Raw genomic sequence first — 21,730 nt, 5'->3', positions numbered from 1 at the left:
TATAATGTTAGAACTATATTAGGCCTGGCATGGCCGAGCGCGATAAGGCATGCGCTCGGAATCTGAGGGTCGCGGGTTCGCATCCGAGTCGCGCTAAACATGCTCGCCCTCCCAGCCGTGGGGGCGTTATAATGTGACGGTCAATCCCACTATTCGTTGGTAAAAGAGTAGCCCAAGAGTTAGCGGTGGGTGGTGATGACTAGCTGCCTTCCCTCTAGTCTTACACTACTAAATTAGGGACGGCTAGCACAGATAGCCCTCGAGTAGCTTTGTGCGAATTTCAAAACAAACGAAAGAACTATATTAGCTTTTCTGTCTGATTAATGTTAACGTTAATTGAAGTCTTTGATACAGATGAATGTTTTTGTGTTTATTCTTAAGTAATTTTAGCCAATGAAAAGACTAAAATATTGTTAAACAATTCATGAGACTTTAGATCCAATCTTCTATATAAAAAAGACTTTAAATAACACCCAGAGCAAAAAGGTTGAATAGATTAATTTTATCCTATTAACTTCAGTGTTTCAAACTTACCTATGAACGAACAACAGTAACAGCTGTTCTGCTTCCCAGAAATACTGACAAATAAATTATTTACTATGTTTACAGACAAAGATAGAAACAGAAACATAGAACGCTATATATCTATCTTTTTTGTGAAAAAAAATGGAATGGTAGGGTAGGAAGCAATCTCAAGGTTTCAAATGAGACTATTTTTGGCTCAGTCAGTATATTAAAACATTGCATCCTGACGTATAGAAGGATTAATTTGTACACAATTCTAATATTTTGTTCTATAAAATAAAATTGTAAATCTTCTACCTTAAAATATAAATCTTATTTTCGGTATAAATGTTTTCAATTCATTAACTTCTAAAGTTATAAATAAACAGGCTTCTTGGTGGCTTTGTGGAAACTACGAATGTTTATGAATCTGAAAAACGAGTTTCGAGCTTCGTAGTGAGCAGAACGAAGATAACCACTTCTATAGCTTCGTGCTCATGAACCAATAAAGAAATATAAACAGTTATTTAAGCCGATGAACTGTAACTTTGGGATTTTTTAAAAAAGTTAACAATTTGTTACTTACAATATTTTAAATGTTTTTATTCACAATACTTTTCTAGAATTTCGAAAACAACAATAGTGAACAGTGAACATGAAAATGGTTCGTGACAAAAGTTTAGCTCCATATTTACTTCGTATATTTTCGATTTTGATTTGTTTTAATTCAAGATCAGTTTTGAGACTTTAAAGAATATCACAATATGATGTTTCATCAGCCATAAAGAATATTTCTGATTAAAATAAAAGTTGATTCTGACCTGTATTTCCTGCGCAAATACATATTGTTAAATTGTAAAAGTGTTTTAGTTATGTTATCATCTTAGATATATCAAAGGTCATTATGCACATAATAATACATATGCGGCTATTGATTTTTTTATTTTTTATTTCGCGCACAATTAAACGAGAGCTATCTGCGATAGCCGCCCTTAATTTATGAGTTTAAGACTATAAGAAAGGTAACTAGTCGTCACCACCCATCGCCGACTCTTGGGCTACTCTTTTACCACCGAATAGTGGGATTGACCATAACAATATAACATCCTCACGACTGAAAGAGCGAGAACGTTCGGTGTAACGAGATTTGAATCCGCGATTCTCAGATTACAAGTCAAACACCATAACCACCTGGCCATGCATGGCCTATATGTGGTTATTACAATGAATATTTTGAATAGCCAATAGGGGTATCCAAATAGTATTTATGGTCAAGTATAGGCATAATTTCGTAAGATTAAACATTTTTAAATTCAAGGACTCATTCTTCTGTTATGGAACCAGAGATGTTCCACTGAAACGATTTTGTAGTTTGACCACGCCATTTCAGTCCGTCTCCCCACGTCCAGTAATTCTATACCTGAAAACCAATACCCCTGTACCATAGTTTCTATTGTAAAAGACTGTTATTAGGCTGTCATGTCTGAAGCCAACTGTTGTTGTTTTTTTCCTGGGGGCTTTTCATACGCCATTTATTTTATGAGGATAGTGGTTTCAACAGTCTAATTGCGTGGAATAAAATAAATACACATCACATTATTTAAACGCTTGAGGAATGCAACGGTTGAACAAATATTTTGTGGAAGCAACGTGTGTCACTTTTACAGACAGATGTAATTCTTGATTATGTTGCATACTGTTGCTTAAGCATGTAGACAGAATTTACTAATTACCTTTTTTTTTTTTTTTTATTCGTGGATTCTCACTTGTTACAAGACATCAGACTTTTGTTACCATGGCTGGGTAACGACTTGTTGTGGGCCTCGTTCTTGATGATCCTGGTGCCATAAAGTGATCTGCAATATTTCCTCTTTTTATTATATTTCAATCTTCTAACTTTTAAATTTCAATTCTAAACACATCTCTATAACTTGAGTGTGTGAATTGTGTCCAACAAGGCTGTTTTCTATCTTTTCTAAAATAATTCAATTTTCAGTGACATCATGCTACCTATGAAATAGAACATATTTTTCATAGCAAAACATTAAATAAAACAGAAAACGTGGGGAAATTCTTCAAATGAAGTCAGTGAGTAAAACACTAATCAGAGCAGGAAATTTAATTACGAAATTATTTAGAGAATTTTCCATAAAAATGCAAAAAATTGCACTTTTTAAAAGCAGAAATAGATTATCATTTGCCTTTACTGTGTCACTACTTCATATGAAAAAAACAAAAACAATTAAACTTTACTCAACCTATTACTTCATTTATTTTCTTGGGAGATTTGAAAACAAAGTAACAAGTACGTTAAATCCCTAACTTATTTTGTTTTTGAAAGTGATACATATATATATATATATATGTTTAGGTGAATTGGTAGAATCTGAATTTTTTGTAACAGTTAAATATACACACATTTAAATATTTTCTTTATAATACATGCTAAAAATGTTAAGATTCCATTCTTTTTTAACAGCTTCATATATAAAGGAAAGAGATTATTAATATAATTTTCATTCCTTTTTATACATGCATAAAATATTCAGTATATTTTAAAACGGTCTATATTTTCTTTAATAGTATATAGTTGCGGATGGTTTCCACTTGATACTTACTTCACATGCCAAATATCAGTGCAATCCAATTGTGATTGAGTTTATTCCTTTTTTTCTCTCTACACCAAAAGTACAGAAGATTTGATGTAAAAATGTACTTAACTTTTAAGGATTTTTTTTTTCGAATTTGGTATACCGCTGGATCTTTTCATTCTACAGTTAAAAGTCTTATTTTGTTTAAGTATAAGCGACTTGTGCAAAGTTATTCAACAAGAACCACTCAAATATGACAAACGTTTGAGAGTGCCTATACAAAAAAGTCTCGTCAGCTATCGGCCTAGCATTTCTAATATAGCTTTACCTTAGAGTAAAAGCGTATTTTTAGTTTTTGTCACTTGGATTAAAGATGGCTGATTTAATGCAGCAGAACTACAAGGTGAAGGAAACATATGTATTAGTTAGGCCAAATAAACTAGATTAGCAGTTGCTAGCTCAAGTGTTCAAAATAATCAAACTGATGCACGGTTATTAATAATTATTTATAGGTAACTTTTCAGCACAAATTTACTAAATTTTATGAATTTGTTTTGATTAAAAAGTATTTGGCGTGGTATGATATTAGCTTAAGTATTTAACATAAATAATGATACTTAATATGGCTATACAGATAGCATGAGAGTAATGAAATGAAACTGTTAATCTAAATTCCGTGGCGTATATATAAAGAGAGTTATTAGAGAGGAAACTGCCATCATATATTTTAATGATTTTGGCTGATTCCGTAAACTGAAGGAATAACAGGATTGCAATTCTAAAGCTCATGTGGGTTACTATTGAATGTCACTTTCTTACTTACTATGGTTTATTGATGGGTATCAATAAGAAGTCCCATATGTAATCAAAACAACCTTAGGTGTGAAAAAAAATGTGGCCAAAAAAGGACAGAGTGTGAGACTTAAAGAAATGAAATCAAAATTACAACCAAACTGGTAGCTACACTTAGAGCATTGATAAGAATTTCACAGCAAATATTCATTCATTAGTTACTTAGGTCGTGTATTTTGTCTTACCAACCATCATGCCCAAGGTTGATCAAATAACGTGGCCTGGCGAGCTGATAAATGAATTTTTGCTACAAAATTATTCCATTAGGTCTCGCACGCAAGTCTTTTTTTTTTTTTTTTGGAAGGGGAGGCTGCATGTTTCACACCTAAGGTGTTTGTGATTGGATACAATATGCAAAACTATATAAAAATGGCAAATACACAAAATAAAAAAAACAAAGAAACAGTTTAACTTTCCTAACAACTTGTTGTTAAGAAGCTCATCAAAATATATTAATTTTCATGATTAAACTTCATGAAAGAATGTTACTAATAAAAAGAAAACGTAAACTTTACTTATCAAAGTTGGAGCTTGAGAAAAAGAAACCTAACTGAGAGAACGTAGCATTGTATATAAAAATTATATAATGCCATCCGTCTCAGGATTTATGCACTAATTACATCACTGTTGGTCATTCTCATTGAAAAATGATGGAGGTTATGTCCTTAAGGGGTCACCCAATAGAAAAAACTTGTCTACCTTCATATACTATTTAAAATTTTACAGAAATCTTTTACAAGAGAAAACGCAAGAAACATCTTGAACAAATAATCCACAACAAAACATAAATAGACAGAATAAATTTATTTACTTCCTTGAATGATACGAGGGCTGTTCAAAAAATACGCGGACTGACGTCATAAAACAAAATGTACTTTATTTAGAAGTTACGGGTCTGGGACCCATTCAAAGTACTCTCTTCCCCAACGCACACACTTATCCCAACAGTGTTTTCACTTGTTGAAACAGTCCTGGTACGCTTCTTTTGTAATGTCCTCCAGATCCTTCGTCGCATTTGCCTTAATCTCGGGAATCGTCTCAAATCTTCTTCCTTTCAAGGGTCTTTTGAGTTTGGGGAACAAGAAAATATCTCAAGGAGCAAGGTTAGGTGAGTAGGGGGGTGGGGAAGAACAGTGATCGAGTGTTTGGCTAAAAACTCACGAGTTCTGAGGCACAAATTTCGCAGCAACGCGGTGCATCTTCAACTTTTCGGTCAAAATCTCGTAACAAGATCCAACTGATATCCCACACTCTTCATCAAGCTCCCTGACAGTCAGACGTCGATTTGCCCGCACCAGGGTGTTGATTTTGTCGACGTGTGGGTCGTCAGTTGACGTGGAAGAACGTCCAGGACGCTCATCATCTTCAATGGACTGTCGACCATCCTTAAAACGTTCATGCCACTTAAAACATGCCTTACGCTTCATAGCAACATCACCGTAAGCCGTGTTAAGCATAGCAAAAGTTTCAGTCGCAGAGTTTCCAAGTTTAACACAAAATTTCACAGTGAGTCGTTGTTCCTTCAGGTCATTTATTCTGAAATCCGCCAAACGAAAAAATCGCACTTCACTTAAAACCGCGTAGCTAATACACAAATGAAGATATCTGCAATCGGGAAATGGCGTCGTAATCAGCTGATCTGTGCGAACCTAGCGACACCAAGCGGATTCCCTGGAACCAACTGGAGCCGCGCAATTCAAACAGTCCGCGTATTTTTTGAACAGCCCTCGTATTCTATATTAATTTCAGGATGTGCTAAAAACACGTAGGTCCAGAAAGTCTTGATAAAACTAAAATAGAAACCCTCATAACCCTAGCGCTTTCGAAAGGTGGACCTTTCTTTTTCAGGGGCAATCTGGAAATGCCCAGTATAATTGAATAAGTGATATATAATGACTTAGTTTAGTAACGTCATAGAGGTCATCGGACTTTCCGGGAAGTGTTCTATGTTGTGTTGTAAGTGTCTCATTTCCGGTGCTATATAACCGATGGCGATAATGTATATGAAAAGGTGTTGGTGGTATTTTAACTTTCGAGTGGATAAAATATGCGTGTGGTTTTAAGAACTATGCTTAGGTGTTCAAGTAAAAAGTAAAGATAGCACCTGGAGATTGATTGAGAAAGATGTGTTATATAAATGAGTTAAAAAACAAGAAAACAAGAATTATTTCATGAAAAAGGAAGTGAAGAATAAAGTTATTTTTCTGACAGAGATGAAACTAATAGCCGGAGATCACTGATTCCTGGATCTAGATTAATTCAGAAAGGCAGAACAGTATTTAACTTGGCAATCCAATATGTCTCTTTTATTTCTCTGTCTGCTTTAGTTTTGAATTCTGTTTCAATACCAGTGAGAGTAACATCGTTAATGGAATGATCGTATTGGTCATTGGTGTTGAGCGACAGGGAGATCTTTTTCTGTGTTCATAGAGGATTTTTGATTGTTAAAATATTATCTGAGAGTTGTTTATGTATGTCCTATATACTGGTGATTGCATGTTTTACACTGTATAAAATGAATGGTGTTTTTCATTTCACAAGTGATTTCTTTAGATATTTTAAATTTTCGCGTTTTATATTAAATTATATTCATCTAGATACAGATGAGAAGTTTGAAGGTTGGACGAATGTGTATAAAACATACGCAAACCACAGTTTCCCCCATTTACTTTCAGACTGTTTCTAGGTTTAGAATTAAAAAAAAACAATTAAATGAATCTATGTAATGGTAAAAATCATGGTAATTTACTTTCTCTACTGTAAAAGAATTGCACAGTGGCACATGCAAGTAAAATTATTAATACAACTTTAAGATATAATGAAACATGGAAACTCGAAAGCAAGTTGGAACACAAAATCAATTACAGTTAGCAACTTAATAAGTTCATAACATATAAGAAAATGCACCTTTTAACGTCATTTTAAAATGCAAAATGAAATAAACTCTGTCAGACTTTCAAGGTTATATAAATAAAGTAATAAATACGCAAAACAAGAAGACATAGTAAAACTAAATACAAGGAAATAAACCGCTCTGATCTGAACAAAATATTAAACCTTCATTAACATGAATTTAAAGTGTAAAATGAAACATGATGTCCTCACATAATAAAAAATATGAACAAAATAAACCTTTTAACAAATATAATGGTTAAATGCAAAATAAAATGAAGAAAACGAGTCGTATTGAAATACAAAACGAACCTTTTACATACAATTGAAGATACAAGCTAATCCTTTTAAGGGATTAAGTTTCAGAACAAAATTTAATCTAAAATACAAAACGCCATAGCAACACATAAAAAAGAAAGGGAAACCTTCCTTTATAAGCACTGGCAAAAGTCTTTCCATGTACAATTATTGCATCCAAGTAGATACGTACTACATTCCTGGGTAGTTCAGACAAACCCAGACTTTGTTAATCGTTGAAAAGTAGAGAAAGCATTACATAATCGAAATGGTAACACGACTAGTTACCTTGAATCATTTTCTGCAGGAAAATGTATCTTCTGTCTACCTGCTTTGTAAACTTCAACTTTTCAATCTCCGTTCTTAAAATTCAATATTGAAAAACCATTGTGATCTTGATATAGCATTCAAAGTAGATTTAATCGTGGACAATGGGTAAGCATTCTTCTTTATAATTTCATTCACCTTCTGATAGTCAATGCATAACCTTATGAATCCATCTGTCTTCTTCACAACTACAATAAGTGATGCTCTAGAATTAGTACTTGGCTATATAGCTCCATGTTCCTCCATGGCTTCTATCTCTTTGAAAGTCTCAGCCTGTTTTGTAACTGAAAGTCTCTTAGCTGGCTAATGTACTGGGATTACGTTCTCAGTATCAATCTTGTGATATGTTCTACTCATTTGGGCTAAGCCATGAATTATTTATTGGAAAAGGTGACTTGATATTCAATGAGTGAGTTATGTCACAATTGACACAAATCAACTGTCAAACTTCCATAGCTCTAGTCATGCAACTCTTAGTGAAGTTCTAAGTTAACTTTTCGTAAGGATTTGACATCAGATATCTCACACACTACCTCAAAGATAATTAATTTTGACATTGTTTGATGTCGAAATATATGCTATACAGCATCGCATCTTGCAATTTCTCATCCAGAATTGACTCAAATCTTATGGTTTCTTCTATTTATGGCCCTTATGATGACATCATTATTCTTTAGGTCTACGAGAAATCTGGTAACCGTTAATTCATCTGGTGCTGCTGAAGCGTTTTGTTCAATTGAAACCTAGTCATTAGTTGTGAATTTATTTTTAACATGATATAGCATCAATATTTCATGTCTCAGTGGTTCAATGAATGTTGTCCTAGTTGTCATAGGAAGTCAAATATCAGATATAGTAATTACTATACAGTGCACAATATTTCCTAGTCATAGACTGTGAAGCTATTAGAAGCAATCCTTACTTCACATTGAAGTGAGTTACCAATTAGCAAAATTCCTTGATTTTCTTTTTGCTGGAACAGTAAGTCCAATTTCTTTCCTTTCTTCACATCTGAAGCCAGTTTACCACCTTGTTGCCAAATCAGGCTGAACTACTGTAGCTAGAAAACATACTGTAAGGCTTCAATAAATGTGTAGATTTGTGGACTGTTTTTTCAAGCAATAAAGTTCTTATTTCCTTTGGGATATGTGGGGGTATTCTTAGATTAACTTCTCCCCTTAAATTCTAACCAATTCCAATTTCCAAATGTCTGGTTGGCTTTTTATTGTTTCTTTAACTTCTTTGAGTTTGAAGACTCATTCTTAGGGCATTGTGTTCTTAGTGTGTTAGTAGCATCTGCTTCCTCAATGCCTTGGCTGTAACTGTCATGTTTATCACGTCTATAAAATTTTCTCCCTTTGACAGAAATTCACATTCCCTACAAACTTTTCTTTGTAGCTCTTGGCAATGTGTTCTTTCAAGTTGCATTTGAAACACTTATTATCTTGTGATTTATTCCTTCCATTCTGCTAAATATTTGTTTTAATTCTCCTCTAAATGGTAGGTTTCTTTCTTTCAGCTATTTCCTTAAAATCCTGCCATGTAAGTTTAATTTTCAACATCGATTTTTCATGGTCTTCTTTGAATTTTCTTCCTTGCTCTTTTCTTTTAGTTTGTGATTATGAACTTTTTGATCATCGTTAAAATTTCTGTCTTATTACTTAAGAGTTCTTATTTTGTTTAATAAGTTAACCACTTCAAATAATGCTTGAATCTTACCTCTTGACCCTGTGTTTATAATATTCAACAGTGAAATTTTTGTTTTAAGTATATCCAAAGTTATGTTTTATTTTTCCAAGGTAACACATTATATAGTTCTTTTAAAACTATGTATTAAAAATAATTCAAAGTCCAATCCATACAGTAATAATAAATTACTTTATTTCATTCTTTAAAGTTTCTACATCCCTGAACAATTCTATAGTGTCATCAGTTTTGGTATAGGTTTACAAATGATCTTAACTGACATAAAACATGTCATATTATTTCTGCAAAATAATCAAGGTAGATAATACACTGATTGTTCCACTTTTTATTTTAAACTCACTCTACACTATATATGCACTACTTTTGAATATGCTCGAAAACTTTACATCATATCCTTAAAACTTTCTAATAGGTGTTCTAAGCCTATCATACGTAATTAAAATCCATATCTTGCTCTAGATGATATTTAATATATAAATATAGCTTTAAACAAATCTGATTTACTATATTTTTTCCTTTTTTGGTATCTGTTTCTTTCACAACACAGTTAATACGTTCAACAACTCTTTTCTAACGTTGGCAACACACAATCAAGTAGATTGTACCTTCTCTAAAGTATCTTTTATACACACCTGCGGAGTGGATGGGAGATTAAGGAAGAAACAAAGTGTTAACCTTTAAAGAGGTCTTGGTGGTACCAACTGTAGCAATTTGTAATGAATACATCTTAGTCCATGGATTTTACCGAACTGATACGTACCTATCAAGAAGGTCTTCCTTTTTAACGTTTATTTAATTTAATAATGGACCAAATATTAGTTTACTTTAGTCGTTCTTTTGACTTCTTAATCACATAATTTCGCAAAAACTATGTCCATAAATTTGAAAATAAAATGACCATGCTCATCATCAGGCCAGTCTTGACGTTTATAGTTCCTAAACCACCTTCAGTGTAAGACCTTCTTAAACCAGTTGCCCCCCGCTAGTACAGCGGTATGTCTTCGGATTTACAACCCTAAAATCAGGGGTTCGAGTCCTCTCGGTGGGCTGAGCAGATAGCCCTTTGTGGCTTTACTATACGAAAAACACACACACTTAAACCAGTTATAAAGAGGAATAATATTAATTATTCGGTTTTTCTTTCGTAGCACGTGGAACAGGTTTATTTAAAACAGTAGTTGTTTGTTTTGGTTTGTTTTGAATTTCGCGCAAAGCTACACGAGGGCTATCTGCGCTAGCCATTCCTAATTTAGCAGTGTAAGACTAGAGGGAAGACAGCTAGTCATCACCACACACCGCCACCTCTTGGGCAACTCTTTTACCAACGAATAGTAGATTGACCGTAACATTATAACGCCTCTGCGGCTGAAAAAGCGAGTATGGTGTGACGAGGATTCGAGCCCGCGACCCTCGGATTTACGAACAATATTTGTATTCTGGTCGAGTGCACATGTCTTTATAATGAATAATATTGAAGTAAACTATACAAAATGATTCTGAAGCTAAAAAAAATTATCTATTCTATCGCATGTGATCTTTATAGAACCAATGTTCAAGAACAGGGTAGTTCAAATAATTATTGTACCCATCATTTACATTTAAATCAAAAGGAAGTGTCAGATTTTTTATCACGTATGTATCCTTTCTCACGATTTCTTGTTCTTTTCCAGCACCACCATTTCATTTTTAGAATTGGAATCTTTCAGACGTATCATCATTTTAAACAAAAACAAAAAATTAAAGTTATAAATCTAAAAATGCTGCTTAATGTTTATGTCTCTGCGGAAAAACATGCTGTTTTTTTTATTCCAAATATTTTTCAGTCGATTACCATTCTTTTATTTTTAAGACAGACTAGAAACGTCGTAAGGTTATATTGTGATCCAATACCCTCTGAAAGCCTTCATATTTACCAACGTTAAGATGAAACTTTGCATAAATTTAAATTTTAACGCTCCCAATACATTGACATGCAAAAAAGTTGGGGCCCGGCATGACCAGGTGGGTTAAGGCGTTCGACTCGTAATCTGAGGGTCGTGGGTTCGAATTCCCGTCGCACCAAACATGCTCGTCCGTTCAACCATATAGGCGTTATAAAGTTACGGTCAATCCTACTATTCGTTGGTAAAAGAGTAGCCCAAGAGTCGGTAGTGGGTGGCGATGACTAGTTACCTTCCCTCTAGTCTTACACTGCCAAATTAGGGACGGCTAGCGTTGATAGCACTTTTGTAGCTTTGCGCGAAATTCAAAAAACATACAGTATGTTGACCATAAGTATTATCAATAGCATCTCTTATTTTAAAACTACTGCACTAGCGACACAGAGTAAAGTTTTGAAATTGAAATACTTTTAGACTAATTTATCGTGAATATAGAACATATTTAGTATGCTATTAAATTTCACAGCAGCCACTGGCATCGCATAAAAACGCAGTATAAATCCATGATAGCAATATCAATAACTTCCTAACATTCCAGGTATTAATTTCCAAATTTCTGCCACGGTATAAAGAGTATAACAGCAACTGATCAGCTGGGCTCAGCGTATGAATACTGTTGAACCGATGCACGAAGGTGAAGAAAACAAACCTTACGACATATGTAAATTACCTTATCATTCACATAAGAAGATCTACTCCGGAAAAGGTTCGGGTGACTTCGGTATGTAATTATAGCGAGGCAGAAATAAATTGTCTAATAGAAAATGCCTTTTTGGTCATGTGATAATTTGAAACCAATGACATTTATGTTTGTAGAACCAGCCCTTTTCGTTCGGGTTTCTTCGTAAGCGTAGCTGGAAAGCGTAGTAAAAGTTTTTATCAACAGACGCCATATTGGATGTTTTAAAGTTAGAAATTTTAAGGCATGTACTTGAGTTTTTTACACATGTTCAGCATTCTCACGTGTAGTTATTCCAATATATTTAGAAGATGGTAATCTGTAAAACCGATTTAGGTCAATAGCGGTCACTTTATACCATGTGGTTTTCATCAAAAAGGATCTAATGTTGTTACAACTGAACTAAGGATTGTTGTCCGGTGTGTTACCGCGAAGTTTTGATGGAGGGGTCGTATTAAGATTAAGATGCCGTAGAGCGAGAACAAGATGACATATTGTGTGAATTCTCAGCGCGAAGATGAAAGTAATTGTGTGTTACTTTGCGGTTTTGTTTATCGAAATTGGGTAAGACAGGACACTTTGAAAAACTTTAAAGTAAAGTCTTGATATCTAATAGATATTTATGCTTCTTAGGGCATAGGGCTGCGTCAAACAACATGGCTGACCATCTTGTAGACGGACCTCCGAGTAAACGGCAGAAACTTACCGAGTCGACGCTGTCAACTCCAGATTCTGCAGGCAAGTCTTACACGTTAGGCTTAAAGATTTGTAATCTAAACTCATTGATTGAGATTCAATTTAACTTAAACTACATCTAATGGTAACTTGTGGTATTTAGGGTCATAGAACTGATCCATGTGGTACTGAAATGTAAATCTAAAGATGAAGTTACTCGAAATTCACAGATTGAATCTTTAACTAATTACATTAATTGTTATATAATTTATAAGTGTTGATGCACTCTACTTTCTGACACTAGTACGTTAGGCCTGTCTAAACTTTACTATGGCCTTTTATTTGTAAGCTTCAGTGATGTGATAACTTGTTATAACCTTCAATAAGAATGCTAACTGTTTAGATATGAGCATCGCTGCTTTAAAATAAAATACTTTAACTGTAAACAGCATGGTTGGTACAAAAATATTTTTCTTGATAATATTAACACGAGATCGCAAGTTACCACATAGGAAGAATATGTGCTTCATTAAAAAAAACAAAAAACTAAAGGATATTGATACATTTTATCGACAAGTAATTAGTTTCCTGGCACTAACAGTTATTTGCTAGGCTGAATGTCATGCAAATTGTCAGCAAATAATAAGGTAGTGTACGAATCCTCAAAATAAAATTAAGTAGGGAAAAAATTACTACTTTTTTACAACATTCACTTCTAAGTATATTAGCATTTGTTATCAAACTCATGCTTTTATATGTAAAAACAATGCCACACTTTTTGTATTACTGAGCTTAATGTTTAAATATACATATATATAATATCATACATTTGTGGCAACATTTTTTAAATGTATAACTGTGACGGAGGGGGCAATGACTACTGTAAATTCATTTTTAAATGTATAGAGTAATGCACATTTCAGTTTTCTATATCTTTGAAGTTAACTTGTGTTTAAAATATTTATATTTCTCTGGTCTTTTAGCAAAAGTTGATAAGCATGTACATATGATGCAAAAGGTAAGAATGTTTGCAAGGTCTAACATATTATAAATAGTGGTAATTATGGAACTAATAAATAGTGACATAAAGGAGAAAAATGGAAATATGAAGAGATGCACACATATGAAGAAATTGCATGTAAGAGTCAGTTGCATTTAGTTTGAGGATAAGGAATAGAGTTATGACTTAGGTTTTTTAGTGATAGATGGGACTATGATAACTGAGATACTATTATAAATGTGGTAATTTATCCAAAAAAATCTAAAAATGTGTAATAAAATTAGAATACAAAGAAACTTAAAATACCCATTACAGTTGAAAATTTAATCAGTGGTGAAGGTAAAATATAGCATAAATAACAATATGCAGTGATGTTGGCCAATCATTAAGATCTTACATTTTGATCAAGGTATTGACATACTTGTGAATAATTATTAGAAAGAGGGCACAGATTACAGTTAACAAACTGTAGTATTATTGACTGCTTCACTGACTTTAGCATTTAGTATTGTCTAAACTAAATCAAGGCACATGATTGTATGTCGTACAGCCAAAACAACCTGCTGTAAGACACTGTCATTAACAGAAGTGATGGTTTATTGATTTTTTTCATCTCTATCTACCACTATATACTTTTATTAGCTGTGCTTTATTGGACCCTTACTTCACATACAAATTTTAAAGCAATCCATTAAGAAATACCTGAGATATCTCCAATTTTAATTTTCTTTTTTTTTCCACATTAAAAGTGTAGAAACTTTATCAAAAACGTATTTGTGTATTTTTTAAAACTTTGTTGCACTGATAGATCTGCTTAATTTATGGTTATGAGTCTCATTTGATCTAAACAACAAGCCACTTGTGCAAAGTTATTTAAAAAAAAGTGCTTAAATTTGACAATTTTTGCACGACTATACAAAAAGTCACATCAGCTGTTGGTCTAACATTTTGTAATGCAGCTTAAACCTAAGATTAAAAGTGGATCATTTTTAGGGATATAAATTAAGGAGGGTGGATATAGAGCAGCAAACTATATATAGTGCAGATACACAAGTATTCAATAGGCCTAACAACCTAGATTAGCAGTTTCTAGCTAAAGTTTTTAAAATAATTATACAAATGGATGGTTATTAACAATTATTGATTGCCAACTTTTGAGCACAAATTAAAAAAATTTTATGAAATTGTCCTGGTTAAAAAGTGTTTAGCATCATGTAAAGCTTAGGCATTTAACATAAACAGTGATACTTAATACAGCTATGCTTATTGCATGGAGGGGATCAAAAGAAACTGTTAATCCATATTCGAAGGCATTACTGTACTGAAAGTAACCTACACTATTTTAGAGAAGAAAAGCCAACATAATATACTTTGAAGAATGGTTAGTTCTGTAAAGCAGATTTTTTTTCAAATAATAAGGTTTTATCTTAAAGTTAATTTGGGTTACTTTTGTACTACTGTGGTTTGTTGGTGTGTATCAGTAAGAAGTCTTTATCTAATAAGAAAAAAAAAACATTATATGTAAAAAAAAAATAGAGGGGGAATCATTTGTTAGTTAGCTAGGCTGTGTATGTTGTGTTACCCACCACTATGCTAGAAGTTGAACAAAAAATGTGGTTTGGTAACTGATGAAGGAATATTTGATGTAAAATTCTTATTAATACTAAAAATGTATCTACTAATGTGACCACCAATTTTTATTTCATTCCTTTAATTCTTTTTATGGTTGCACATTTTTTCCCATAACTAAGGTGTTTTTGACAAGATATGTTATAGTTAATTACAGTTTAAATTGTTCTTAGGTTTTGCTGTTATGTTTCAGTTAGTTAGGTAGTAACATCTTTGCAAATGGGCTCAGTATAATATACTCAAGTTCATCTACACATTTGCATGTTAAGTATTTGATATATCTTCACAAAATTTAGCAGACTTTTGGTAAAGATTACCATTTTTTTGTACGCAAAAAATCAGATTTTTTTTAATTAAATATTTTTGTCATAGAATTGTGAATATATCAAGACTGTTTCATTATTAGTCTTAGTGTAGGACGATTCTATGTTATGATACAAAAAAGTATTCCTTGTTTAAAAATCTCAATTGTGTAATCTCAAAAACCTTCTAAATCACTTTCAAATGTTTGTTGTTAGTAAGACTATATTGTATTTTATAAACCCTAACTATGTGTGTGGTCTATCACTTGACCAACCTCATAACCTTCATAAAAGAATTTATGCTTTTCTTCTCTTTTTCTTTTTTGTTGCTGGACATACGTTGCTAAGCCTTTAAATATTTCACACATGTAGGACATCAAAAAAATCTTTTAGGTTTTTTATATACAGTTGAATAATCATAACTGTATAGATGTCATAGAATTCCATTATAATTTATTAAAGTTAGTAACCAGGATATATTTAGGTTTAAAAACCTCCTAAATAGATTTCAGATGTTTGTTTTCAGTAAGATTTTATATATTATGTTATATTCTAGATCCTAACTATATGGGCTTTGTCACTTGACCAACCTCATAACCATCATAAAAAAAAAAAAAAAAGTAAATAAACATAAATTATGCTTTTTCCATGCTAGAATGACTACATATTATAACACAAAAATACAAATGTTTAGTCTTGAGTAATTTACATGGCATAATGCTGTATGTTTATTATAACATTGACCTTCCAGCCGTGCTTAGATAAAATTAAATAACTTGCATTGAACATGGTGCATGTGCAATCATGTTACATATCCAGTAAGATAAAACTGACCTTTATTTTTTCCTCCCTATCTTGGCTGTGTTCAGGTGGACTAGTATTGTGTAATATAGTCAAATTTCAGTTATTAAAAATGTATATAGATTATTGCTATATAGAAATAAATTATTAACTTATTTTTTTCAAATATAGAACAATAAATAAAAAAGCAAACAATTATCTCTTCTAGCTATGACCTATGAAATTGGTTGTGAAGACTTTTAAAATTTTGCACATGGAGGGTATGAAAAAAAATTGTTTTTTAGGTTTTACACACACACATAACAAATGAATAACCAAAAATCATAAATAACCACACAATCATAAAATTTTACTATAATTTATTAAGCTTGGTAACTAAGATGTATTTATATTTAAAAAAATATGAAACTTGGAACAGACTAAAGAAAATCTACCCTCTTGAAATCTTGGTTTGAAAGAACATGGTACCCTTTACACAGATTAAAATGGCTGAAAAAAACATTCTTAGGATATTCTAAGTTGTTGATTGGTTATTCACATCATATGGAACTGTGATTCAGTACGTAAACCATATTTCAGTAAAATAAAAAGGTATGAGGATCTTGTTTTATATTTTAGATTGTAAATATTAGTAATATGAGTTCTTAATTTGCATGAAACTATAGACTTAGTATTTTCAAATTGCAAAAATTTAATGTTAAACAGTGCTGCATTCAACATACCATGTAACTCTCTAAAATCTGGGTTTAAGTGTGATCTTTTAATATTTACTTTTAAATTAAGAATTTAACTCATATTAAAGTTTGAATTGTATACTCCAAATATATTGACATAAATTTCTCATATAATAGTTCCATAAAATTTTAAATGCAAATCAATAAACATGATGAACATGGTTTCTGATCCATGACCCATTGTGAAAAGGTTAAAATGCAAAAATATTTTTCAATAAGCATTGTACTTTGCATTCATTTTCAAGGATTATGATATTACAAGGTGAACGAAAATTTTGTTTGAGGAATGCATGCCCTCCAAATACACTGTAAAATGTATCATGATGAGTAATAAGTGGTAAAGGACAAGAAAAAAATCAGAACTTAACTATATGTTAAAAGCAAATGACTTTAAATTATGAATTAAAAAAAAGGAAAACATGTTTCCTAATTTCATTTATTTCATTGTAATATATGTTGATAGTTGCTTGAGTTAGTGAAATGGTAGAGAAAATGAGTAACATATCAATATTTACCTTTAAAACTTTGACATTTAGTTATGAGGTTCTAGAAATTGTGTAAGTGAAATATGAAAACTACAAGGTAAGAAAAGTATTTTTATACTTAAGTTTGCCTTGTAATTGAACTATTCACAATTTTAATGCAGATAAATGCTGTACATGAATAACCTTTTCATTAGAAAGATATAATTAAAACAGTTTTATTCTTTATGTACAAGATGCTTATAGGCTGTAACAAAATTTTACCAGTTTTTAGAGTAACACCCAGAATTAGTGTATTTTTGTTGCATAAATGTTAGTCTAGTTAAGTGGATGGTAATCACCTCTGCTCCTGCTGAAAGGGCTAACCTTCTTCATGATTTGATTTGAGGTAGTTTTAACAAACCCTTTTTTTTGCCATATTTTAAATTATTTGCCAAAATTTATTCTCATGTTAATATGAATTACAATGAACATTCACTAAATGATTTTGCAAATGCTGTTTGTGTTGATCTCTGTTGTATTTAATCTGAAGAATGTGTTGTAAACACTGGAGAAAATCATTCTTAATTTTTACTGTATTTTCAATGAAATAATATATTGCATTTAAATCCAGATACACAACATTTATTTGTTGAGGTTTATTTGGTGCAAAAAAAAAAACAACAATCATAAAAAAACACATACACAAGAGAGAGAGAGAGGTTACCAAAAAGTGTAATAATAAAAAAGTTGGCTCTTTTGAGCTCATTCCTAAAAAGCCTGACATAGAAGGGTTAATTATACTGATAGTTATTTGTAGTAAAGAGCCTAGAAATAGTAGGATTTTTTAAGATTTCTTTTTACAAATAAAAGCCACTTCATTCTCAACTTTATACTATGGGAGGAGGGGGTGATCATTGCTAAAACTTAGGAGCTTCACTCTGCTTGGGGTATTGCTTTTGACTCAGATGAGTAGAGTAGGTAGCCCTCTTGATCTCTGTTTTGATACGTTGAAATTACAAATATATGAAGTTTTCTATTCTTATTTACAACCACCCCTCGGTGTGGATTCCTGTACGTGGTGAGGGGACTTCCCAGGGAAGGTTCTGTTCTATCTGGTGACCTTCTCTGGGATGTAAACATCCACCCACGTGTTTGCCGTGCGTGCCGACCCGTGAAGGGGAGGAGAGGATCCTGGTGGTTGAGGGGTCCAACCCTAACACACCACTTTGGCCTCGAATTCCTGTAGACAGGCGGCCTTTGGGTGGCCCTCCTTGGGTCAATCGGCTGGTCCACTTGGGCTAGAGTCAACCAAGTACCAGTGTTGGAAGTTCTCAACAGGTGTTGTGGACATTGTGCCTGATGCTGGTGTTTGGGTATAGTGCTCACGAAACCCTGGCGTTGCTGCATTGCCCTTGCATGACATTGTAGTGCGTCCCCTCGTAGGGCTCCATGGTGGGTGGGGTCAGTGGGTACCGAAATTTTTCCTTTTTCCTATGGATCCTCTAAAAAATTTAAATAAAATTGTAAAAAAACAGTCAATGGGTAAGCGACCATGTCTTGAATACTCAGAACAGCAATCTTCAACATCGGCAACACACGTACCTCGTTTTCTTATATTACATTCTCTTTCGGAAAAACCTTTAGGGCAAATGCCCCATTTTTTTATTCAAAAGGGACTAGAGGTACTTGCTGGCTCTCCAAAGTCAGTAAAGAAACTTCGATCTGGTGACATATTGGTTGAAACATCCACATCCCAACACAGTTAACTCCTCTTGAATTCAAAGGCAATTGGGGATATACCTATTGAGGTTACACGATGCTACCTTGAATTATTGTTGAAAGGGATTTGAAGAACATTCCCGAGTCAGAGATTCTCGCTGGTCTCTCCACTCAAGGAGTTTTTGCAGTGAGGCGATCTCCACTCAAAGATGGAGTTACACTGCCAACAAATACCCTCGTTTTAACATTTACTTCACCACGTGCACCTGCCACCATCAAGGCAGGTTATCTCATTTGCAGGGTTCGGCCATACATACCAAACCCTCTTCGATGTTTCCAATGTCAGAGATTCGGCCACTCAAAGACATCTCGTCGTGGTTCCCTGACATGGGCTCGTTGTGGAGGCAAGGACCACGATGCCTATGACTGTGACATGAACCCACATTGCGTAAACTGCAATGGTTCTCACCCCTCTTACTTTCATTCTTGCCCAAAATGGTTGGAGGAAAAAGAGGTGCAGCGTTTGAAAACGACACATAACATTAGTTATCTTGAGGCTCGGACATATGCTGCTGCACTTCATTCCACAACTACAGTGGGAGTGCAAACAGATCTCTCTGTGCCTCCAAGAGAATTGTTTTCAAAACAAATGAAAAGCCTTTTGACCTCCGTGGTTAAAAAGGTTGATGAATTGACTCTACACCCATCTCTGTTCCTCCCATACCTTCCAACAAACCTCAAGATCCACGTCCTTCAGTTTCAAATACAGGCATTTCTTCTGATACATCTTTTTCTCCCACCACAAGAGACAAAACAATTATTTGTTCGCGTCCTCAGTCACTGGATTCCCCTTCCAATAACAAAAACCTGCCCACCCGACCCAGAGCAGGATCCATGGAGGTTGATAGACCTCCTCCGACTAAAGACAGTAAAGAAAAAAGGACGTGGTCGTAAACCGAAGGGTTCTCCAGCCACTTCACCTACCCGTTCTTAAAAATGGCCACCTTGATACAATGGAACTGTCGAGGTTTACGTTCTAATCTGAATGATATCAAAATGCTGATTGCTTCCTACCATCCTGTTTGTCCTTCTTTACAAGAAACATTTCTCAAAACTGCTGATACTGTCTCCATTCGGCAGTTTTCTCTGTACAGAAATGACAGGTTGTGTGATGGTCGAGTACATGGAGGGGTGGCACTGTTGGTTGATCAACACGTGCCCACCCTGTCCTTGTCACTCAACACACCCTTGGAGGATGTAGCCATCCGTGTTTCCTCGGGTCATACTATCACTGTTTGTTCTCTGTACCTGTCCCCTGGAGAGACATATGATCAATCAGATCTTGATGCTCTCGTTGAACAATTGCCATCTCCATTTCTAATCCTAGGGGATTTTAATGGACATAATCCCCTCTGGGAAAGTGTTATTATTGATGGGAGGGGCGGATGCTCTCTGATAACAATCTTTCTCTTTTCAATACTGGTTCTTCCACTTACTTTTATGCACCTAGTCAGTCTTTTATCACTATTGATCTCTTAGTTTGCTCCCCTTCATTATTCTTCCATTTTTCATGGAGGGTTGACAATAATCTAGGCAGTGATCATTTTCCGATCCTTTTGAGAGAGACTGGCCGTGGTCGATGCCACCCTACCCGCGTGCCCTGGTGGAAGCTGGATCAGGCAGACCGGTCCACTTTCACTGCTCTCGCAGAACTTGATCCTGCCATCGTAAATCAGCCATCAATAGACGACTGTGTAGCAGCGATAACTGACTGTATTACACATGCAGCTGCTCAGTGTATTCCTAAAACCTCAACACGTTTTCCACGATATCCTCGTCCGTGGTGGAATCCTGCTTGCCACTTAGCACGGAAGGCTCAAAAGCGGGCCTGGGATACTTTTCGTAGATATCCCACACTTTCAAACTGGGTTGCTTTCCAACGGGCCCGTGCACAGGCTAGGTGGGTAAGACGTCAAAGCCAGAAGGAATCTTGGATTAAGTTCACAACCAGCATATCTTCTACCACCAGTTCCAAGATCATATGGGACAGGATTCAAAAGGTTAATGGGCACTACAATTCTGTTTCCCTCTCGATCCCACTCTCTGATGGTCAGGAGGTGACTGATGTTCGGAACATCGCTAACACTCTAGGTGAAAGCTTTTGCCGGGTATCTAGCACTTCTGCTTGTTCCTCCACCTTCCTGGCCATCAAGACTCGGGCAGAGAGATCACCTCTTTCCTTTCGAACTGACTGTTTCTTTGACTATAATTGTCCCTTTACCCTGGTGGAACTAAAAATGGCCCTTCATTGGTCTGCCAGTACGTCTGTTGGACCTGATGATATTCATTATGACATGCTGCACCATCTATCTCCTGCTTCTCTTGATGTCCTTCTGATTGTTTTAAACCGGATCTGGCAGGAGAATGTTTTTCCTGAAGCCTGGCGCCAGGCTATTATTTTACCTTTCTCTAAGCCAGGGAAAGATCCCAAGATTCCTTCAAACTACCGTCCAATTGCTTTGATGAGCTGACTCTGTAAGACATTAGAAAGGATGGTTAATGCTCATCTTGTTTGGTTCCTTGAATCAAACAACCTTCTCTCGCCCACCCAGTGTGG

General features: G+C 34.3%; 1 protein-coding gene across 3 annotated transcripts in view; it reads left to right on the top strand.

Moving 5' to 3' along the window:
• The first annotated feature begins 11,967 nt into the window (after positions 1-11,967).
• The window catches only part of LOC143253206 (CREB-binding protein-like), a 130,713-nt gene continuing 120,950 nt past the window's right edge, over positions 11,968-21,730 (top strand). For 2 of the 3 annotated variants that reach the window (XM_076506670.1, XM_076506668.1), the window contains exon 1: positions 11,968-12,527. In XM_076506670.1, the coding sequence (XP_076362785.1) occupies positions 12,446-12,527 (82 nt within the window). In that variant the 5' untranslated portion in view covers positions 11,968-12,445. The remainder of the gene's footprint in view (positions 12,528-21,730) is intronic. The other variant, XM_076506669.1, reaches the window with a different exon arrangement.

This window comes from Tachypleus tridentatus, chromosome 6 (genome assembly GCF_004210375.1).
Source record: "Tachypleus tridentatus isolate NWPU-2018 chromosome 6, ASM421037v1, whole genome shotgun sequence".
NCBI lineage: Eukaryota > Metazoa > Arthropoda > Merostomata > Xiphosura > Limulidae > Tachypleus > Tachypleus tridentatus.
The sequence above is the reverse complement of the archived record's forward strand: the minus strand, read 5'-3'. Positions and strand labels throughout refer to the sequence as shown.